Raw genomic sequence first — 25,185 nt, forward strand, 5'->3', positions numbered from 1 at the left:
ATCATTAAGAGGAAATCATATGGCACAAACATGATTCTTATCATGCCCACGAGCATGCGAGCTCAAAGAACTTGGAAAGAGATGCACGAAATGTTTTTACTATAAGGAGATTGAGAAGTTTTTGGAGTTGGTGTACCGTGGCTAGGATCCGCCGAAGCTTTACGTTCTTATTTTTTTCCGTTATCACTCACGTTTCATTACGTTCAGTTTCCTTTTAGTTTTTTTTTTTGAATTTTCTGCTATCTCTCCTTATATAATCTAATGATTTCAACTCCCGTTTTAGTCTGAAAACTTTTATTTAAAAATAAAAACCATATACGAAAAACATGAGAGGGTTGAGAATTGACGTCGAACGTACATATATATCTTGCGAAGCACTTATATATAAATACAATTCAGAACCGAATAAACCACCTCATATAATAATGGCGTGAGGCTTCTAAGAATTCAAAAGATTTAGGGCTGATATGTTGTGCCTCGATAGTTGAATTAATAGTTACTGTATTTGTGGTTTCATGCTTCTAAAATATATTATCTTTAAATATTAAAAAAATGGAAAATGACACAGTTTGTAAATATCATCTGAAGCTTCTACATTCTGTTATTCTATAATACTTTTGAAAATTATAATGCAGCCATTAATACGCATTTCAGCAGCTGGAATATTAGCTACTGTATAGGTTCTAACAGAACAATGCGTTCATCCCACCAGCCTATAAAGCATAACATTACATATAAAAAACAAAACGACCACAAAAAAAGAGGTTATAATCTATGCACGTAACCGCTACGACAACTATAATTCACTTACTGCAGATATTTAACATTATGATCCCATAAATTTCACATTACATGAACACACCATAATAATTAGTAGTTCTAAAAACCAAACCCTATAAAATTATAAGAATACTTACCCAAGATTACATACAAATGATTTAATTTTATCAATTGAACTGAAGAATTTTATAGGTTTAACTTTAGATAATTGTTATGCGCATTTGTCCATCTGAAATAACGTTGGTCACATATTATTCCACTATTAATAGGCATAGTAGCACATTTAAATTGCAACAAAACATAATGCAGATAACAAATAAAATATATATGACAAAAGTACCAAAAAAATACAATTGTTAAATATGACCCCTTCTTCTCCCTAAATTAAATACCCTCCCTCAAAAAAGATAAAACCAGAAAAATTATTTAAAAAGAAAAATCTCACACAAAGTTCAAAAAAAAAAAAGAAAAATCTCATACACATTTGATCAATACAATCTGGCTACAATACTGAGAATGCCCTCATATTATTTCTTCGTTTCATTTTTTTTCCTCCGCAGTCTATTGGGTCTGACTCCTTATTTTGTCCGAACGTTTGGCATTATTGAGCCCTTACCGATATAGAGCGTGGTATAGTTTATTCGAAACGCTGTGTGTCTTTTATTTTTCTCCCGACTTTAGGGTTTCCATCGATTCACTCATCTTCTTCCTCCTGACCCTGCAAGCAATCGGCGCCGCAGCGAATCTAGGATTTCCAGCGATCTATTCATCTTCTTCCTACTGATCCAGTGGTCAATCGGTTACGGATCCACTACTATTAAATTCCTTATTAAATCAACCGTACACGATCTCTCTTCAATGCCACTTTTGCTCTTCAAAGGCGGTTGAGGTTTGACTATAAAAGGTTAGCATCCTTGCAATCTAAAGCATCCTATCAATCTATTAGAACAAAGCAATCTACTTATTTACTGAAAAAATGGCTAACGATGAGTTTTCCTTTCGGATTTGAAGTCCGAAAGATGTTCTTCCACAGTTGAGGTTAGGTTATTGTGTTTCTAGGAGGCGAGGAATATCAGGCGCTGGGATGAACTGATGTATGTCGGTATGCTCTTGCTTGATTCGAATGTGAGTTTTAGAATTCCCAATTGTCTCTCCAAATTAAACATATCTCACGTATCATATTTACTGCAATTTTCATTAAAAACACACACATAAGTATTTGTATTGTATTGACAGGGATGTGTATGTGACTTTTAGTTTGAGTGCGTGGTGATCCAAGGGTTGTTATTGCGACAAGCTTAAATCCCTAAAATATTCGGAGGTATTTAGTTATTATTTAAATTTAAAGAATGTCTTATCTGTTTCTAACAAGAGCTCCGGTGTTTGTTAGTACCTTTGTCGAACTTTTTCATGCAGGCCGTTTGATCCTTAATGCAACTTCAGGAACACACATTTATTTCGATAAGGAGACTAATGTTAGGAGAGGTCCTCTTCTACAAGTAAGTAGCATGGTGATTGTGTATGCATTCATTCATATACTAATGTGACGAAGACATTGTTAAAATGCACCTGTTGGTATCCACAGACACTGGGCTTCAGTCAGTAGCTCCGCTTCTGAAAGGATATGCCACGGTTGAGAATCTGACCATATCCGAGCTTAATGAGTTTGTCATAGCTGCACTGTCTCAGGTAGAACCTCTAACCTTATGATTTTTTTTTAGTAACAAGGTTGATACCATTGATATGATTCTGGTATTCCAACATGTAGGACATCGATTTCATGTGTTCTGGGAAAGTGTTGATTTAGGAACTGATAAATTTAAAAAGAAATGTTCCTAAATGTTGCATAATGAGAGATATGCAATGTGATTAAATTTGTTAAACTTGCGGGATTATAAGTCGACACAAAAATACACAAACCATTTAATTATTAGTCACTTATTGATGAGTTAACTCAGTGCTACACTGACAAAAAACATCACAACATCTCGTAGAACAGAGGCCTTCTCTATGATACGGGACATGCATAGATGTCCTACATGTTGATGTATTAGCTAAGAAAGCTAGGATAAGCAGGCAAAACTGCCTTTTTCAAAAGAAAAGAAAAAACAAATAGTTGCACAAAAAAGAATAAAAGGAAAAGATTAACCAATTTAAAAAAAAGGAAAGTTTCACCGCCAAAGGTGTGTCTGGTCCCGCCGAGAGTTCTGTTTCAGTCAACCACCGTATGTTCGATTGAACGGTTTGCATCTGGTGACTCTGAGACTTTGACCTCTCCGCGATTTTCTTGGCTTCGCTTTTGTTTTGTCCAAACTCTTTATGAAGAAGCAGAGTGTTGGTTAGTGATTCTGGGGATGTTCTACGTTTTCTGACTTGGTAAAAGTATTTGGGTTTCAAGGCATTGAGCAAAGGGTCTTTAATGGCTTCCCGGATTAACAGACTCGGCCTTCTGGTCGTTGAAGGAGATATCGACTGTGACGTTTGATGGAAGCTTTTCTGCAAAACTTTGAGGAAATCACGCCTGAGACTTTGTTCTGTGATAATGCAAGCTTCGCCCTCCTAGACCCCGAGGAAAAGAGCCGTTCAGAAGATTTGAAGAAAGATCAAGAACTTGTACTGCTTCAAAACATCACCTGAAAAGGAGTTCTTTGCCAAGAAGGTGTTTGTTGGGGACTACCAATCTTGTGACTGTTAATATGTCTTGTGTGTGTTGGGCTGCCCAAGATCTGAACACATATAAACACTATTCTTATTCTGAATCATGTTCAATCTATCTAATATGATATTCACATACGCACTCCGGTCAAGCTGGTCATGCCATATATATGTGTATATTTATGTAGAATTCTATATGCTCCGAACTCTTAAAACAATACACAACCACCCCTATATAACGTACATGATCTAAAAAATAATAAACCATCTACGCCCTAACATACATAAAAAGATCAAAGTTTTTATAATCTTACTTTCAAATCTTAACATAAAAATACAATATAGTTATATGCATCATACGGACATCAAATTGTATATGAAAACTAACATGTTTAAATCATTGGTCAAACTTTTTAAAAAAAATTGTATGTATATTAAACCAAGATTGCAAAGACAAATAAATTAAAATTTTGAACAGACAACTATTGTAAACAAACAAAACATATCTTATCACATATAATTACTCTTCACCTAAAATTTTTTAAAAGACAAAAATTATTATCATACACATTTTTTACAAATGAAAACTTAAAACACGAACCCCAAAATCATACAAAAAATAATAATCTAGATCACATGTAAAGAATATCCCGCCCGTATGGCGGACCGATCCTAGTAACTTATGATGTTCTAACTTCTAAGTACAAGAAATCATCGTTTAAAGTCAATAAGTAACCGTTGAATTCAAATAAACAAAATTGCGAAAGCAGCTCCCACCAAATAAAAATGACACACTAAGATTTGAACTAGTGTATCTTTTAATACACTAATACTAGATTAATTAAGATCTGCGCCTTGCGCGGAATGAACATCGCATATATAAAGTATTTTATGTATTTTATATTTTTTATATATTATAAAATAATATATATTGGATAATGAAAAAGTCAGTAACTATTACATATATAATTAAATTGGTATGAATACGTAAATAAATTTTATTAATCCAAACGATCATTTTTTCTATTTTCTATTTTATATAATTAAATTTACATAATATATACATAGATAAATAGTATATTTTTAATATTGATATATTGTTAAATGATGTGTTGTACTTATTTGTATCTTTTTATAACAAAAAATTAAATATCTGATAACAAATTTTCATTGTGCAATGTTTTTGAAAGTTTTAGTAATTTATAATTTTTATAAACATTCAATGCAAATTTTAAATATTAAGTTGTCGGTATTTGTTCAAATATTTTATCAAAAAAAATATTGATAAAAATATTGCGATCTTTATGAAATAGTACAAGTTGTAAATAACTTATGATGTTCTAAGTACAAGAAATCACTGTTTAAAGTCAATAAAGAACCGTTGAATTCAAATAAACAAAATTGCGAAAGCAGCTCCCACCAAATAAAAATGTCACACTAAGATTTAAATAGAAAAATAATAAATACTGAAGGGAACAATTATTCAATTTTTGAGAGAGAGCGAGGATGGTGAAGAAGAAATGACCAAGATTTTTTTGGAAAAAAAAGATTACTGTGTAAAATGTATATAAGAATGTGTTATTTTATTCACCAATAAATATTAAAAAGAATTAAATTTTTGAAAAAAAATATAGCATAATTCTGAAATATGATAAAAAAAAAACACCATAAATCTAGAAAAACATTTAGCATATAACTTCGACAGCGAGCTTTCTAGGAGCACCACTGCAATCTGGTGTTCCAAATTTTTCCTTAGAGACTTCAATCGAACATTTCTCTTTTCCAATGCATTCTTGTGCGAGAATATCAACCACGTTGTTACTTGATTCACAAGTTCCTTTTTCAAAAGATCCACAATTGCCATCTAGATTACCAAAGGATGCAAATTTGATGGCAGAAATGGGTTTTCTATCGCATAAAAGCTCAATAATTGTTTTCTCGTAGACGTTAGCACATACACTTCTCACTCTAGTAGTTTGGAAACTGACAAGCGATGGGTTTCCTCCCATTTCCTCAAACAAAACTAGTGTGTTATCTCCTTCTGCATTCAAGAAAGAACGAGGGACATGGTACCTGCTCAAGAAAAGAACAAAGCAAAAAAAATCCCAGTAAAGATTTCTCAGGTTTAACATTAACATATTTGATTCTAGAACCTAATAAGATGTGGAAAATGTACCATCTTTGTGTGGGTTCTCCACAATTGGTGAGACATTTTTCAGCATGATAAGCACCTCTATAATTACATTTTGCATCACAACCATTTTCGCTTGAAATGAATGCCGGCCAATAACGTCCAATGTTGTTTCCATTGACCCAAGCTGTACCTTTCCCTACCGAGTCCCATATGATCGACAACAACTGGATCATTTCCAAGGGGAGAATTGAATGTAGCCTGAAAGACAAAATGAAATGATGTGATTTGATATTAAATGAACAAGTGTTTGGTTTGTTATCTTATAGATAATAACATATCTTTACCTTATACCAAGTCATGGTTCGGTTAAACGGTACACTTTCAACTGACCATTTAAACATTGATTTTGTTCTAAAGAGTTGGTTCTCAAACCCATTTAAACCAGTTTTATAGCTCCATTTATGAGCAGACAAGTCTTTAACTATAGTTTCATCACCATTTATTCCAGTAATAAAAATGGGTCCAGTGATTCCAGCCGGCTTACTTTCAAAGAAAGCACCATAATTCTATCAAAAAATTGAAAATTTTTTATTTTCAGTTAAAATTAAAAAAAAAAAGAGTTTTAACTTAAAAAAATACAAGATAAAATAATATCTAAGAACTTACCGCAAGTCCCACAGTTATGCTAAGAAGAGCAATCACATTACGACCAGACTTAAACTTTACATCTTTCTCAAATACATAGTTAAATTTTTCATTCTCAGCGTGTTGATTACCTAAAAATATAAATCAAGTACTTTTTGGTAAGTTGGTGTTATTGAGATTTGTAAAACATATATATGAGATACTTACCAATATGTTTTCCATTGACAAAAACGTGAAGGACATGAGCATTACTGTTGACGCGAAGAGACATGCTTTTACCCAAAAATGGATCTCGTTTTTTAAACTTAACGGTAGTCATATACCATAGATAATCACTTTGATCATTGGTTACTACTTTCTGATCAAATAGTTGTGTCTGTGTAGATTCTCCTTTTCCTTTCAAAAGGAAAGTGTCCATGTTCTCTGGTCTCCATGACCATTTCAGAGTTGAAAGGGTATTCTCAGCTTCATTTGGTTTCTTAACCATCATTGAAGTCTGAGTGGTAATCTGAAAATATAAAGCCAACAAAAAAATGAATTTTGGTTACAACTTTGAATGAATATTGGTTGTTAGTATGAAAATTTAAAATCCACAAAATAAAATGTAAAATAAAAAACCTTGGCGGTGTTATAAGCCTCATTTTTGCAATCCAGTAAAATGGTAACAGACCAAGCCGGGACAACGTAAGATTCTCCTTGGAAACTAATTGTTGCATCTGAATTTTCATTTCCATTTCCAAAAAAGCAGCTTGATCCTTCGTCGGTTTTATAAATTGTTTCCTATGTAATATTTTCATGATAAGTAATTAGTTCAAGAATAACATGTACAATAGTGATAAAAAAATAAAAAAAAATATTACCGATGCAGAGTTTCCAAAGTCAATGGTGGAGATGTTTCGTATGTGAGAGCTCTCTCCATAGAGTGAAGAACATCATGAAGTTGTTTCAAATGCCTGGTTGATTCAAATTACCTAATAGATTTTCCCATGTTAGTAAAAATAGAAACTTCTAAAATATTTTTAAATATGAATATACTTTATATTTACCATATTCGTCAAGGGGAGCATCATAATCATATGAAGTTGTGATGTATGGACCACATGCGGTTCTGTCAAAGCTGGTGCCTCCATGGTATTACAATAATAAAAGCATTTCAATTATTCTTTCTAGTTAATGTTGATTTTCTATGAGCTTATTTTAATAAATAAGTTAAATTGTATATTGTAATTACCATATAATAATTATTAAAAGTTCCCTCTCTTTGGAAGAATCTTGCAACAGAAAATGCGACATCTTCAGTTGTTCTATGAAGATTTTTTCCACCCCATTGCTTAAACCTAAACAAACAGATGACAAAATAAATATATAGTGATAAAATATTTACAAAATAATAAAAGTATAATCATACTGAAAATAAAACTTACCATCCGGTCCAATTCTCAGTCAACATCTTAGGAGTGTTGGGATTGTTTGGTACAAAATTGTCACAGTAAAAGCCATTACATGTGTTCAACTATAAAAATAAAACGATATTAAATAGTCAACCTTTGAATATATTAAATAAATATTCATTATAACTACACTGATTTTATTACCATAGGCTGAGGAGCATCATTTTGTTGACACATTATCCATGGAACACCAACATCAAGAGACTGAGCCATGTTTGCACACCACTTAATGTATTTTTTACCTGATTCTCCATAGGGTCCCATTACATTTCCATACTCATTTTCTATCAGCAAGATTAGTAAACCAAAAAAGATAAATATTGTTAGAATTGTATATAACATTACGAAATACCAGATAATGTATTTAAAAGATTAAATTGATTACCTGAGCAAGAATTATTGGGCCTCCTTGTGATGCAAATAAATTTTCTTTCTTGACATGTCTACTATCATAGTTGTGAAGTTTTGCATCTCATCCTATACATAAATCATTCATATAAAAATTTAATTAAAAAATAACACTATATATATGATAAAAGAATATTGATCATCAGGTAAGACTACCATATGCTTTATTTGTAGTTCTGAACACCATTCCAGGCATGTTGTGCAGGCACACTGGGAATCCTCTGTTTAAAATAATTAAAAAATTGCAGGTCAAAAATATTACATGAGAAATAGTAATATCCTCTAACAAGAAGCCAACTCATTATGACAATTTATTAAAAATATATACTATAATTAAAAGGCTAGTACTGGCATTTACAATACATATTTTTGGTAAACTAATTAATAAAATCAATTTATTAGACTACTTATCGACCAAAACATTATATGGAAAACCATACAATTACCATACAAGAAGTTAACTTATTATGAAAATATATTAAACTGTATATATTGCACTTAAATAGACTAGCTAAATCCATTTTAGTATATTACCCGTAATTCCACTCAGAACATGCATATGGTCCTATGCGAAGAACGCCATACAATCCTTCATCTTGAATGGTTTTCAAGAATCGAATAGATCTAATTTTCCAGAAAAGTCATATTGACGGCGAGTAGGCTCATGCGCATTCCAGAAGACATATGTTTCAATCGCATCAAGACCTCCTTCTTTACCCCTTTTGATAAGATTCGGCCACATCTAAACATATTAACAAAAATGATTATATTAGTAGCAAAAATAAAAGATTAAGACCACACATACTGTTTGATGTAAGGTAGATTAAATACCTCAGGAGTGCTTCCAGGATAATGGATCGAACCAGAAAGGAGAACTCGGCGGTGGCCATCAATGGTAATAGCTCGGCCATCATGAGAAACGATTGTGGCATAGACACTACTTACGAAAAGAAAAAATAAAAGGAATCTTAAAGAACCCATATTTACTTAGAAGAATGTTTTTTTAATGAAGAAATATGAAAGGAAACAAAGCTTTTATAGGGCTATAAAATCGTTACCTAAAGATAATATAGATAATTATAGATATTCCGGAAAAAAAAAAACAAAATTGTAACTGACATATTATTTAATTATAAATTTTGTTTATCTTTTAACTAATTTTGTGAATTTTGTAACAAAAAAAAAATCATTTATCTTGATTTTCAACTAAAATTTGATTTGGATAATAACAGATTTTATGCCAAAAATCTGAATCGATGTACTTGGTTGTAGAAATTTGTTTTCAATTCATTATATCTTAAAACATGTCTGAATATGAAAAACTATTTTTTGTAAATAATGTAAATATTAAAAAGCATCATATTTATTTATATATTTTCATCTAATTTTTAATTCAGTTTAAGTCTGAATAATATTTTTTGATACTTTCCATTTTTCACAAAGAAGATAAAAATAATTGTCTTGACTACCTCTCTTTTTATATAATAAATATCTTGTTTGTGTTAATCAAATTTGTGTATGAGCACTGAATAATTGTTATACTAACTTAATGACGAGGAATATATTTTATGATTTAGGAGACCCATTAATATATACAAAAAATGATTTGGATTATCCCCTCTTATGATTCAAAATAGTTAGATTTTAACATTTTGGCTAACATGTTAGTAAAGAGTTTGATTTAATTTGTTATATGTTAGCTATAAAAACGCAATGCTCTATGTCTAGTTTTGTTTAACTAAAATTAAAACATACTCATTCACACTTCTGTTTACAAATAAAAATTAAAAAATGTTGTAGAAAAGAAATAGCATATATCATTTCCAAACATCTAAACCATTTAGCCTCTCTAGCTTTATATGGCAATCAAAATTTAAGGTAATATAACTATCAAATTTATTGCGTACTTTGTAAATTGTAAAGGTTTAAGGTGCTATGGCAAATGGTATAAGTTCTTTGTACACTGAGGATGTTTCAGGAATTAAAGTTATAATTTAACAGCTAAAGTTGGAGACCATAATCTAATGGCTGAACTTGCAGTCCCGGTGTAACAAAAGAAATGTCAATAGTTAAAAAAAAGGTTTATCTAATGATCCATGCAAGAAGAAAATTATTTTGCTTAACAAAGCTACTAAATTGTTTTTATTCTTTTTCTCTTTTTTGAAACCTAATTCTTACTATAATATTCAAAATTTTCATTGGAGGCCAACAAAATTTGTGAAAAATTAGCAAATGAATGGAAAGAAATTCTTTTTGCCAACAATAAGATCTGGGATCAAAATGGTTTCAATAAGCTTGTTGGAGACAGATAGACTCATCTGTTGATTAAGATAATTAACTATTTAAAGCTTATGATGGAAGCCTCAAGATTTAAATTTTGTATGTATGCATATTTTTCGTCAAACAAATCGAAACAACTTTAGGAAACTGAGTAAGAATATATGAAACCATCAAAGGAGAACATAAGAGAAGAGACAGAGCCAAGAGTGATACAGCATCGTCCACTTTCTCTCCTCTCAGTATCACTGTCTCTCTCAACTCTCTCCTCTCTCCTATCAGCATAGCCCTCACTCTCATATCTCCTCCCGGCATCACCCTCTCTCTATCATCTCTCCACATCCAGCATCGGCCATTGTCTCCTCTCTCATTCAGTATCGCCCGTTCATTTTCTGAGAATCGCCCATTGCCTCCTCTCACGTTCAGCATCACATGTAACTCCTCCTCACTCCTCACCATCTCCCTTACCTCCTAATATATCCGTTAATCCTTTGGATCACAAGGCGGTTCCAGTCAATATCCTCACCGTAGGTAGTGGCGGCAAACAAACGACTGAAGAAGAAAATGCTTCACTCTCTTCCAAAACTCATTGTCTCGCCAAAATCACCTTCGTTGGAAAAACTTGCCGAGTGCGGTGACAAGCTCCTGTTCGTATACGTTAAAACAAAGAATGGGGAAGAAGAAGGGTTAAAGATTTTATTTAATGCAAAAAAATGTGTTGTAACACACTAAAATTAGTTATTTTAGTTTGGTGTAGTGAGTATTAATGGAAAAAAATTATTTATATATATAAAAGATGACACATCTCAATTTAACGGTTGGCTAACTATATGTTAGTCAGAACAGTTTTAAGTATAACGATAACGAGTTGAGGAAGAAAACTTGAATTATAATGAGATTGGAGTTGTATTAGCATGTATCATTTGTTTAAGTTGTATAAGGTACAATTGAAATTGTTAAGATCGTTATTACCCTTTTCGCAAGTTAGCATAGACTTTTATCACTGAATCTTCAAAATAATCTCTTTATAACGCTAATTTTAATTTTAATCAGTGGAAGTTTTTTAATGGAAAAATGTTAATTAATATTTTCCTAAGTTTAAAGCTGGGAATTTTAATTTTTACCCACTTGACCCCTCCCGTTTGATCTGCTGTGAGGCAATGATTTGGAATATTTGTATTGCGGCATGGGTGCGGGTTAAGTTATTTTCTCACGGGACAGGTGCAGATCATTAAAAAATATTTATAAACGTATTCTTAAAATTAAATCATAAAAATAATGAAATTTACAAAAAATATTAAATATAAATATTTTATATTATTTTATTAAAAATAAACCAAAAATATATAAAATAAATATTTATATTATTATTAATATTATTTGCAGGTCTCGTGGGTTATCCGTAAATTTTGACTAGACGAATCTGGATATAAATTTTTTTCTTTGTGAATTATGCGGATTGGAACTTTTAACAAAAATTATTCAACCTGCTGTTGGCGGTCAAGCAGGACGGATCTGAGCCGCAACCCAGCACTGCCTCTGTTTGAGAACTAAGAAGAACGTGGGGATATAACCACCACGTACATAAATAGTTGAATGTAATTTACATTTTTTTATACCCACAATCTAGCGTCATGTAATTTGTTTTTACGTAAAAAAATATCGCGTCACGTAATTTTTTTTTTGACCAAGGACTAGTTTACCCGGTAAACCTCATATCGACGTACGGTAGAGATGCATGAACACAAACGCTTCACCTAACCCTATTGTTATGTGAAGGTTATTGTATTGAAATTTATTAATCGATTTGGATCAATTTGGAATTTAAGAAAAAAAATCCAAAGTCGTTCGTCTAGTAGTTTGAGCTTTTGTGATGGCTTGAGCTTAGAATCTAATGTTTACGGCTTTTTGTGATGGCTTAAAAGCCTTAGATAATATCTCATTGATCGATGTTTTTGATAAACATCGAATATTTCATTTCTTGACCAATGTGCAGTATGCAACACATATAAGTACCAGCCATATATATGATACTCAACAAATACATGGTTACCGCTTATAGCGCCATCTATGTACTAGCGAAGCTGGTGCATGTTGAGAGGGATACTGCACATGCATGCATCCATAATATTTTCAAAGAAATAGTATATTTCTTCACAAATTTCATATATTTACCTATTATAATTCATAAGTTTAGGCCCATATATTAGAGTATTTGTGGCACATGCATCCATAATATTTTCAAAGAAATAGTATATTTCTTCACAAATTTCATATATTTACCTATTATAATTCATAAGTTTAGGCCCATATATTAGAGTATTTGTGGCACATGCATCCATAATATTTTCAAAGAAATAGTATATTTCTTCACAAATTTCATATATTTACCTATTATAATTCATAAGTTTAGACCTATATATCCTTTATATATTAAAGGAGAAGCATTGTAATAAATGCATTCACACTAAACTGGATATTATGTAACGTGTAGAAGCATTGTAAAAATGCGTTCACACTAAAATGGACACATGTCACATGTAGAGAGTTTCTCAGCCAAACTCTACATAAATATATTCACACTATGTACTCTACGTTTTTTTAATATAAAACTCACATGCATGGTTCTTCTTTACGTTATTTTTACTGTTTACAAATAGAGTTGACAAATTATTCATAAATTTTGATTCGGTTCGTTATCCGTTTTGATTCGAACCGAAAAATCCGGATATTCGTTACTTTCGAAGCAAATCAAATACTAAAATGCAATATCCGTAAAAAAATATCAAATCACAAATATCAATATTTATAGGAACGAATATCCAATTTGATCCGTTATATGCATATATATACATATATTTAAAGAATTATATATAAGTTATATATTATAGTTTATATAAATCTTACAATATTTTTGCTTTTAAATAATTTCATTTTAAGAATTTTATTTTTCATGTATTATTTTGAAAAAATGTAATTTAATATTAATTAACAGTATCTTTATATATTTATCAACCATCTTTATATACTTTTACATACACATACATGTGCACATTGATGTGAGCACCTTACTAGTAAGTATTTACCACAACTGAAATATCTAATTTTTTTGGAAGTTAAAATATTATTTTTCTTAATGCTTCTTTCACTATCGAGCAAATTGTAGTAAAATGATTTGTCTTAATAATTTTTTTTATAACTATTATCCGTTTAGAAACTATAATATGAAACCATTGGTTCGACATCACGACTATCTAAGATTTATAACATGAAAACAAACAAATAATAGTAATTTTTGATTAACACAGAAAAAAAACCAAAAACATCAAACATTTTAACCGAACAAACCAAATAAATATTGATTTAAAATGATAGTTATATTTTCAGAGATTAAAAACAAAAAAAAACAACCTAAAATCGAACAGATATCCAGATTAAACAGATTAATGTCTCCTTATTAAAAAAACAAAAGTAATAATTACATTCCACGCAAGGTGCAGATTATTACCTAGTATTAGAGTATTTGTGTATCCAGTAAAATATACTATTGTACATCAGTTTTTTTACCAGAATAAAAATTTGTTGCGTAGAGACGTTTTCAATTCAAAGCTAGTTACCATTTATGGAAAAGTTCATGTAATTTATATACATATAAAATTATAACGCCGAATTTTCATATGCATTTATCTGTAGGTTTTCTCTAGATTAAGGATAATTTCTATCTGCTCAGAGTAGAGGAAAACAAACATTGGAACAAAACTCAAGGGATGATAAACTACATAGCCACGTCCAAGTATGTGGTCACTTTTCATGGCAACAGAAGAGGTCAAGTAGAAGCATTCAGATTACGACTCTATATCGGTGATTTTTTTCCTCTTTTCAGACTCTTATCTGTCCTGGATTACGTACGCACAAACGGAGAAGATTTTTTCAGCTATATTAACTCTTTTATATCAAGAATTTTTATTTTCACAAACAAAAACAGTAACCAGAATATTATTATTGTTGGGATATTAAATTGAAAAAATCAGGTCGAATACTTATCAATATTCGTCCAAAAGATTCAAAGAATCTAAGTAAACTTTTTTTTTTTTTTTTGTTTAACCTGGGATATTCCGGGCCTATGGAAGGGCCCAAACTAATCCCCAAGGGGAGGTGCAGCCCACGGATAGACCCTCTCTCCGGGCATACAAATGGGCCCTAAAGCATGGATCCATATCCGTGTGGGGTGTCCAGAGACATCATGAGGTAGTTCCCTCCGGCAGGGTTCGAACTCGCAACATGGGTGCAGGAAGGAGCACGTCCTTACCATTGAGTCATGATGTTCCGGACAATCTAAGTAAGCTTTTGAGACAGCTACGGTGTTCTATCCGAAATTCTACGTGTTGCAAATAAATCGTGTCTTTCTCAGAAAATCAAAATCAATAATATTTTAAAGTCAATAGAGAAACATACTAAATTGCTTAAAAAATCATGTTCGTAAAGAAATATTTGAATATCTTATATATTAAAACAGAAGTCACAACCTTGATTCATGTGTGATTTTTTAAAAAATAGACCTAATAGATCTATTCCTAGAAAGTCATATTACATTTAATATCTAATCTTATCATTTAAATTTTGGGCATACCAGAAATTTTTATTGGGCTATCTATAATTGGATCTAAACAATAGATGATCCATTGGATTTATAGATGCTATAAATTAAATAGATATAATTTAATGTTGTAATACTATACCTCTATATGCTAAATATTTAAATATTTGTCGATGTTAACTTTTAAAATTATAAAGATTTTTTTTAAATAACAAAAATCATATTATCTAACAATAATTAATCTTTACTACATTAAACCAATGAATTTTAAACTATATAGTTTATTTTAAAAATTAAACAAAAACTAAATGTTTAATTATTTACACGATAATATAAATCTAAGAATCGAACAGTTTAAATTTTTAAAAACTTTTTAAATTTGTAAAATGTTACAATATCTTTGAATATGACAATAAAACAATATTTTACTAATCTTTATATATATAGTTATGATTTTAATAATGAAATAATAATCCGAAAATATATATATAGAAGAAGATACAAATACATGTGAAAGTTTGAAACAATCTATTCAATGAAACAAATATACAATAAACTTATTATGTTTTAAAAATTGATAGACACATATATATTATAATATATACCAATTTAGAATTTAAAATAAAATATTTATATAAAAATAAATGAAAACAAAAACTCGTGCGGTTGCGTGGATCGAGATCTAGTATAATTTTATTACCACTGTCTTTTCTATCCTGGATTACGTAGGTACAAACGGAGAAGATTTTTTCAGCTATGTAAACTCTTTTTATATCAAGAATTTTTATTTTCACAAACAAAAATAGTACCAGAATATTATTATTGTTGGGATATTATGCTGAAAAGAAAAAAAACAGGTCGAATACTTATCAATATTCGTCCAAAAGATTCAAAGAAAATAAGTAAACTTTTGAGACAGCTACGGTGTTCTATCCGAAATTCTACGTGTTGCAAATAAATTGTGTCTTTCTCAGAAAATCAAAATCAAAAATCTTTTAAAGTCAATAGAGAATTGTTGAATTGACATACTAAAATGCTTAAAAAATCATGTTCGTAAAGAAATATTTGAATAGATAATTTTATTACCACAGTCTTTTCTTTTGTCATAAACAACTTGTTTGGAGGCTGTTTGTACATGACTCATATACGCGGTAAACCTCATATATTGCCTTAGAAACGCTTACAATATTATACAACTATCTATAATTAAATAGAATGTAAGAAATAGTTGGGTTAATAACTCAAATCAACAGGTACGACCGTGATTAATGTATGCTGTGACGGTAAGGAATGATTAGAAATGTTCATTACGATGTATACCCTCAAGTTACAATAAGAAATTGATGGAATGGAAATAAATAGAATGATAGGAATGAAATAAATCAAAAAATGAACATTCATAACCAAATTCCAAATTTGTTTTGGAATCATTCATCTTTGTATTTATCTATTTTCTTTTTTGGAATTGATAGAATGAGTAATCAATTCTATTAATGTCAAATAGTAAAAAAAATTTTAGAGTTAATGGAACAAGACATTCCACATCATTTCATTCCAAAAATCAATAATCCAGTTGTTATTAATTAATTGCTGTTCGTACAGTCGAACACTTATATATTTATATATATACAATATGAATGGTGAATTTTTATTTGAGTTTATATATATATAGATTGAAACCAATTTAGTGTTATTAATAAAAAAAATGGAGGGTAAGAAAATAATAAATTGATTTAGTCAAAACCCAGCCAAATGCATTGCCTCAGTGAATATATATATTGCATCTTTGAGAACTCATTAATTACTCTTCACTTCAAACACAGACCAGAAGAAAGAAAGCCAAACATAATCAAGAACAATGTCTATCTTCATTTGTTTTCTCTTACTCTTCCCTCTCTTGTTGATTTTCTCTAAAAAGTTTTTACCTTCGAAAGGGAAGCTTCCTCCTGGACCTACCGGTCTACCGATAATCGGAAACTTGCACCAGTTTGGAAGATTTCTTCACAAATCTCTTCACAAAATCTCCCAAGAATATGGACCGGTGATGCTTCTCCATTTCGGGGTAGTCCCCGTGATCATTGTCTCTTCCAAAGAAGGAGCTGAGGAAGTGCTCAAGACTCATGATCTTGAGACCTGTAGCCGACCTAAGACGGTAGGGACGGGGTTGTTTACTTACAACTTTAAAGACGTTGGTTTTGCTCCTTTTGGTGAGAACTGGAGAGAGATGAGGAAAATCATGGTGCTCGAGCTCTTTAGCCAGAAAAAACTGAAGTCCTTCAGGTATATTAGAGAGGAAGAGAGCGAGTTGTTGGTCAAGAAGGTGTCAAATTCAGCTAAAGAGAAACCAACCTCATCAGTTGATTTGAGAAAAGTCATTTTCTCCTACGCGGCCAGCATCATTTGTAGACTCGCTTTTGGACAGAACTTCCACGAGTGTGATTTTGTGGATATGGAGAGAGTAGAAGAGTTGGTCCTTGAGTCAGAGACCAACCTCGGCTCGTTGTCGTTGGCCGACTTCTTCCCTGCGGGATGGCTCATTGACCGGATCTCCGGCCAGCACTCGAGGCTGAACAAAGCCTTTGCCAAACTCACCACTTTCTTTGAGCATGTGATTGATGATCATTTGAAGACTGGACAGCCCCAAGATCACTCAGACATCATCAGTGTCATGTTGGATATGATCAATAAGCCCAATAAAGTCGGCTCCTTTAAAGTCACCGATGACCATCTCAGAGGAGTCATGTCGGTTAGTATGAATAATCCCTTCCCTTTAGTAAAATCTCTAAAGTTTTAGAGGTGACTTGAGGAATACAACTATCGCGTGTGGGAAGCAAGTTAACTTAAGATATAACAAATACCTTATTTATTGGTCCATATTAGTTTTTCGTCTTCTCACTTGATTCATATTGCTCTTAGTTTTATAGATTTTATTTTTCATGAGAAATATTCTATGAAAAAATTAAAACTTTTTGTCCCAAAAATAGTACACACAGAAAAAATTCCCTAATTATAATATTAACTTCGTTATTTTTTATTTTATTTTATTTTATATTTGGTTTAGTGATTGAAATTTAGAATTTACCATTTAGTGGATGAGATTAAGGTAAGAGTTTAGAGTTTGGAGTAATTTAGTCATTTTACCTGTTAATTAATACTATTTTGGAGATTTTTATTTTTGTGTGCTTTTTTTCCAAGTATTTGAATTTCATTGAGAATTAATGTTTTGTAGTGTTTTACAAAAGGTGATAAGTTTTAGATGCAGCCTAGGCAATAAAAAAAATTAAAAACAGGGCCGATTTTAATACATTTCAAAAGGTGATAAGTTATTTTTGTGCTATTTTCATTATTTTTTGTATTTTAATATTTTGACCCTATATTTTTATCTTCTTTCAAGCCCAAAATCATGAATCATTCTATGTCTTTTCACCAGGACGTGTTTTTGGCTGGAGTAAACGCAGGAGCCATCACAATGATATGGACAATGACAGAGCTAAGCAGACATCCGTTAGTTATGAAAAAACTCCAAGAAAAAATTCGAGCAACACTCGGACCCAACAAAGAGAGAATCACAGAAGAAGATCTAGAGAAAGTTGAGTACTTGAAGCTGGTGATCGAGGAAACATTCAGATTACACCCACCAGCTCCTCTCTTGCTCCCAAGGCTTACAATGTCCGACATCAAGATTCAAGGCTATAACATCCCCAAGAACACCATGATCCAAATCAACACTTACACGATAGGACGCGATCCCAAAAACTATACAAAACCAGAAGAGTTCATCCCCGAGAGGTTTGTAGATAACCCTATAGAATATAAAGGTAAGCATTTTGAGCTATTGCCGTTCGGATCCGGACGTAGGGTCTGTCCTGGGATGGCCACGGGGATCGCCATGGTTGAGCTTTGCCTTCTCAGCCTTCTTTACTTCTTTGATTGGACTTTGCCTGAGGGAATGACCATTAAAGACATTGACATGGAGGAAGACGGAGCTTTCGTCATCGCCAAGAAAGTTCCTCTAGAACTCGTACCAACTCTTCATCGCTGGTGAAGAATGTAATAAACTAATAATTTAAATAAGGTCAACATTTCTCTATATTTCTCTACTTTATTATCGGTATGGCTTTTTTTTTTTTTATGTTTTATATCCTTTCTTGTAATAAGTGTATTTCATGTTTGTAACAATGTTTAAAATAATTTTAATAAACTTATAGTTTAATCTAATAGTGTATCTTCAATTTTTTTATTGAAAGGGTTCCATTGTATAAAACCCCATTTTAATTTAACATATCCTTGGCAAAAAAAATAGTTAACAACATAATAATTAAAGCAATTTTCCGAAAATTTAATTAATAAATGGCAAAATGTAAATTAATGACACAACTATATAAATATCGTAACCGAAGAAACTGAACCTCAATACGGTAGAACCTCTATAAATTAATAATGTTGAGACTTTGAAATTTATTAATTTATAGAGATATTAATTTACAAAAGTTTATTTATTTAGATTTCTTATTTTAAGATAAATTTATTCTAAGATAAGAAAAATATTTGATTTTTAGTGTATAAACATTAACTGTTATTTTTTGAAATTTGACATTTATATTAATTTTATTATATTATTTTGTGTAAATAATATATATTGCATAGAATTTAAATGTGGTTTTAGATATAATATTACTAAATCTCATCAAAAATATATTAAGTCATAAGAAAATATAAAGATAATATCATTGTGAGTATAAAAAAATATAATAATAGGTTATCACTTATATAAAATATGTATATATATAAATTATTAATTTATAATTTAATGGGACCCTATATTTACATAGAATTTTCTAAAAAAATTATTATCTTATTGTTTTATCGATTTATGTCAAATTTTGAATCAACCCAAGTTGAGACCAGCGAAATTTATTAATTTATAGAAATTACTAGTTTATCGAGTATTAATTTGTAGAATAGGTTCTAGTGTATAATTTCGGACATGGAACAAAAGGAAAGTTGTATTTAACTACTTTTAATACAAACTGAGTGTTCTAAAGATATAAGTTTGACAACATTTAAGTTACATATTGATACTGAAGAGTACCTGATTCACTTATGACGACGATCACATATATAGCACGATATAGTAAAATCTAGGGTTGCACAAAAAACCCGAACCGAACCCAGTTAAACCGAACCAACCGAATCGAAACCGATTCAAACCGAACCAAAGTCTATTTCAAACCATTGAGTTGAATATTTCTCCAACCCGAATGGCTCAGTTTGATTCAGTTTTAAACCGAACCGAACCGAGAAACCGATGTGTTTTTGTAATTATTTAAATTAAAAATATTAGTAATACCAATATACTAAAATTCTAATACTAAACCACATATTTTCTATTTTTTATCGATTAACATATATTCTTCTAACCTAATATGTAATCATCAAAATATTTGCTTTAAAATATTTCATTCATTGGAGGCTTTTTAATTTCAATGATGTTGTTTTTTTTTTCTTTAGTTAATTTTCATTTGTTTTAATTCTTATGTATACTTTTTATGACTTTTTAAAGGTTTTTGTTTGAGTTTTATATTTAATTTAGTTCACATAGTTTATGTTTACATAATTTATGTTGTAAAACATAATTTCTCTTAGAAAAAATAAACTAAAAAGAATCTAATTAAACCGATTCAAAAAATAAACCGAACCGAATATAAATCAAACCGAATACAAACCGAACCGAACACAAACCGAACCAAATTAACTATGGTTTACTTCAGTTGAAAAAATACTAGAACCGAACTAACCAACCCGAACCGAACCGAGAAAATAACCGAAGTGCCCACCCCTAAAATCCACTAGAAACGAGCGATAAGATTCACTACAGGAAATAATTTAATTTTACCTTTATTTTCATTAAAAATGGCCAAAACACTCTATTTTAACAAATGTTTTACTAAATAAAATCGTCAAAAAAACTCCGTCAGAAATTGATTTTTGTCCGAAAGTGGTCAAAATTTATTGACCATATTAAAAGGTCAGAAATATCGTCAAAATAAATAGTCAGAAAATGGTCAAAAAATAATTATTTATTTTTGATGAATTTCTGACCACTCTTTTGTGTTTATTTTTTACTATTTATTTATTTATTTCTTATAATGTGAGGTATACACATACTAAATAATTATTTTTGTTTATTTCTTATAATAACAGAAAATGTAACAAACCAACTCTAGATTTACCGAAGTGTCTAAACAACCCTAACTTTTAGGACTAGGAAAAATATCCATAAATTTTGATTCGATTTGTTATCCATTTTGATTCGAACAAAAAAATCTGGATATCTGTAATTCTTTGAAGAAAAACAAATACTGATATGCAATATCCGTTAGAGTCGAAACAAATCACAAATACTAATATTTCTAGAAACGGATATCCAATCAAGTTATATTCATATATATATACATATATTTAAAGAATGATATAAAAGTTATAAAAATATTATATTATATATGAGTTTTACAGTTTTTTATTTACCATATTTATTAAATTAGTTATTAGAATTTTAAAAAGTTAATAACTTTTAATTTTTTATAATAAAATATTATTTTGAATTTTTTATTTTTTTTTTAATTATTTATTTATCTTTAAGGATCAAATCGAAAATTTGGTCAAAAACCTAAAATTTTACGGATATCCGGGATACCAAATATCCGGATAACTACGAATCGAATCAAACCGGATAATTTATTATTTGGAAGAAACGGATCGGATCACAAATACCTCCAAAAACCCGGATATCCGATTCATGCCCACCACTAAGATTATTTTAAAATCAAATGTTCTAAAAACAAATTGTGGGTCTGGTGGAAATTATGGACAAAAAACTATAACTTCAACGTTTTTTAATATATAACTTCAACGTTAATAAAAAGAAATGTGGCTAACTTTTTTATTTATAGGATTTACTCCATGAAAACTAATGGTAACTAGGGTTGGGCATTTTATCCGTTAAATTTGATTCGAATCGTTATTCGTTTCGATTCGATCCGAAAAATCTGGATATCCGTAAGTCATCAAAGCAAAACAAATATTAAAAGTCAATATCCGTTTAAAACAAGCAAATCAAAAATGCTAAAAAATTTAGAGCCGGATATCCGATCCACTCCGACTTTTATACAAGTAGATGCATATATATTTAAGTATAAATTCTTAAATGTATAATTTTCTTATAATTATTATTTTAACATATCATTTATTAATTTTTATTTATAAAACTACTTATAAACGTAGTAAATTAATAAAGGAATATAAATCTTTATAAAAACTACATTTTTCTAAAATTTTGTGTTTTATTAAAAATAGATTAATTTTAAAAATTGATGGAACATATAGTTTCCTAATTTTTATTTTTATTATTTTATAATATGTAAAATGTATTTTTTGAAAACAAATTTGTATTATTTTTTCTACATTTACTTGTATTAAATAAAGTGCATTAGAGATATCCGTAAATATCCGTAAATATTTGCAAATATTCAAAAAATTATGGATATCCAGAAAACCAGATATTTGTATTTCTCCGAAGCAAAACAAATCGAAAAGTCAAATATCTGTAAAGTACGAATCAAATCAAAAATACTGAAAATTATGGTATTATTCGATCCTTGCACATCCCTAACGGTAACCACTCACCATAAGAAAATTATCAGATTTACATATTTTCAACCTAAAGAATAAAATAGAAATTTATACTCCCTCTGTATTTTTTTACATGACGTTTTAGACTCTTTTTCTTGTCTCGTTATATTTGACGTTTTCAAAACACTATGCATAATATGATAAGATATGACTTTATTTACCCTCATGTTATTATTTCTAGTCAACAAATTCGAATTTCAATGTGCAATAATGTGTTACGAGAGATGATGGTCAATTGATGATGAAGGATAGAAATGACTTTGTAGCAAGTGCCTTAATTTGTGTAAAAGTTATAGAACGTCATGTAAAAAAATAGGGAGGGAGTAATAAACTATCTGAATTTCAACTTCATTTTCCAAAATTCGATGGGCACATGAGTGAATTAGGGTTTCGAGGTGAAATCTGCCAAATGTCAAAATGATCGACATGGAATGAACATGCATGAAAGACTTTGTCAAAGAGTTTGTAAAAGGGCCCTTTGTAAAATGTCAAGCCCTTTCTCAAAAAAAAAAAAAAAGTTTGTAAAATGTCAAAACTGATGTATAGACATGGAAAATTAAGTATTGACTTATCCACATTGATGGCCCTCGCCAAACCGTCTCTGACTTACGAAACTTGGTGAGAGCGAAACATCTGGCACCACAGAGTCACATATACACATGTACACAACGAGCGATACTTTTCTTTTTTGTTTAATCTGAAGGGTATCTAAGCTTGAAACCCAACAAATTCCAAAGGGGATATTGACGACTAGTCGTCTAGTCCCCTCCCCAATTTTTTAATACGGCTTAAAACCTAGATTCCATCTCCGCCTAGCCAAATGGCAAGCGACTACAACTTTGGTTCTCTATTCAACTGGTCTCTCTTTGCTAGAGGAATCTAGACATTACTTATAAACTTTCTAGATATTGGGCTTCTTCACCGGACCTCTTATCTTTTGAACATTGCTTTAACTAGGCCTCGCCATGGTCGCTTTAGAGCGTTGCTTCCACTGGGTCTCGACCATTGCATATGCACAGAAAAAAAAAACAAATGATACTAACAAAAATTGTAGATAGAAAATACAGAAATACTATTCCCATTTTTGTATAAATGCAGTATAATAGTTTGACCTAAATGCTGTAAACGAGTTGATAAAACAGTATATTAAAAGTTGTCAACCAGTTTTTCTGGTAAAAGAAAGTGAGTTTAACAAAATAGAGAAATAACAAAACTATAGTAGCCAAAAAAAACTATAGTAGCCTTTACTCTCCCACCGTTATGAGTTTCAGAATGAAGACAGCTCAGATCTTATTTAACAAACTTGTAATAAAGATATATAATGTGAAGTGACCATCGACCATAACCAACATATTAGTATTCATAACCATAACCATAACCAACATATATCCCAAAAATATACAACGACGCATTATCTAAATCATTATCGCAAAAATACACACACATACACACATACATGTTTATTTTCAAAAAAGAAAATCAACCTTAGTTCTATATTCTTCGGAATGCTTCAACATCTATGTTTATTTTAATTCAACAATTCTATATTGAGTATAACCGATTATTATATTTCCTTTCCTTAGAAAGTCACAAGTTATCTACAAAGTATAATCTGTATCGCAAGTTACTTATTCGTATTTGAATCTTTGGGTCGAGAATGATAATATATTGGACAAGCATTTGACTGTTTTATTATGGACATGTTCAATTTGATTTTTTTTGTTCATATTTTTTTTCAACCTTAGTTTTATCTCTATATTCTTGGGAATGCTTTCAATATCTATGTATTAAACAAAAAAATTGTATCACAATAAAGCAGGTCAAATGCTTGTCCAATATAAAATAATTTTCATACCAAAGATTCAAATACAAATAAGTAAACTTTTGAGACAACTATAAGTTTTCTGTCTGAAATTGTATACTATGTAGATAACTTGCGACTTTCTAAGAAAAGGAAATAAGATATTTTTGTCATAGTCAATATAGAATTGTTGAATTAGAATAACAAAGAAATAAATATCTAATATTCGTAAAGAAATAATTGAATTGATATATTTTATAACTTCAGTCTATCGCCACTCACAATTTATTTGGATGTTGTTTGACCAAGGACTCCTAGGCGAAGTACATAATATTGCCCGTACAAACATAATTTTAAAAAAAAAATCAAAGGAAGTCCAAATTTTGGAATGGATCAACAATAATTCCTATAAAATAGACCTTCCAAATAGATACTTGTTCGCTGTCAAAAATAAAAAATAAAAAATAAACTATGTGATAACCCGCGCCCTGCGCGGAATGAGTGATTAAAAGAGATTATTACTTTTAATCTATAGATATTATAAAGTAAAAATATATAGTCACAAATATTAGATATAAAAAAATTGAACGAAATTATGCGGATTTATATACCGTAATTGGTTAGGTGTAATTGAAGTATATTATATGGAAATAAATCTTTAAGCGTAAGCAAATATTTAAATAAATTTATTATAAGTTTAAGATAAAACAACACATAGGAATATAATTATTGATAATATGAAACG

The 25,185-nt window shown here is 30.3% G+C and overlaps 1 protein-coding gene, 1 long non-coding RNA gene and 1 pseudogene across 4 annotated transcripts; 2 read left to right on the plus strand and 1 right to left on the minus strand.

Moving 5' to 3' along the window:
* Positions 1-1,311: 1,311 nt before the first annotated feature.
* On the plus strand, positions 1,312-3,484 carry LOC106299058. Of its 3 annotated transcripts, XR_001261662.1 has the most exons (6): positions 1,313-1,684; positions 1,792-1,905; positions 2,017-2,101; positions 2,171-2,279; positions 2,366-2,469; positions 2,549-2,683. It is a non-coding gene; the product is annotated as an uncharacterized LOC106299058 (long non-coding RNA). The 3 variants fall into 3 exon arrangements; XR_001261663.1 differs by lacking the exon at positions 2,549-2,683 and adding an exon at positions 3,179-3,484 and having other exon boundaries at positions 1,312-1,684; positions 2,017-2,279; XR_001261661.1 differs by having other exon boundaries at positions 1,312-1,684; positions 2,017-2,279; positions 2,549-2,687.
* Positions 3,485-5,120: 1,636 nt separating this feature from the next.
* Positions 5,121-9,054, minus strand: LOC106299171 (annotated as a pseudogene).
* Positions 9,055-16,771: 7,717 nt separating this feature from the next.
* LOC106298990 (cytochrome P450 71B5) lies at positions 16,772-19,059 on the plus strand. The gene is made up of 2 exons (XM_013735119.1): positions 16,772-17,693; positions 18,378-19,059. Exons 1-2 carry the CDS (start codon positions 16,806-16,808, stop codon positions 18,990-18,992), a joined length of 1,503 nt encoding a protein of 500 aa, XP_013590573.1. The 5' UTR covers positions 16,772-16,805; the 3' UTR covers positions 18,993-19,059.
* Positions 19,060-25,185: the final 6,126 nt, after the last annotated feature.

Source organism: Brassica oleracea, chromosome C6 (genome assembly GCF_000695525.1).
Source record: "Brassica oleracea var. oleracea cultivar TO1000 chromosome C6, BOL, whole genome shotgun sequence".
In the NCBI taxonomy this organism is placed as follows: domain Eukaryota; kingdom Viridiplantae; phylum Streptophyta; class Magnoliopsida; order Brassicales; family Brassicaceae; genus Brassica; species Brassica oleracea.

Bases quoted from the DNA above. Each gene is read 5' to 3' on its own strand.
- LOC106298990 (XM_013735119.1), top strand. From the start codon at position 16,806: ATGTCTATCTTCATTTGTTTTCTCTTACTCTTCCCTCTCTTGTTGATT. The intron at 17,694-18,377 runs GTTAGTATGAAT...TCTTTTCACCAG, and splicing joins ATCTCAGAGGAGTCATGTCG to GACGTGTTTTTGGCTGGAGT.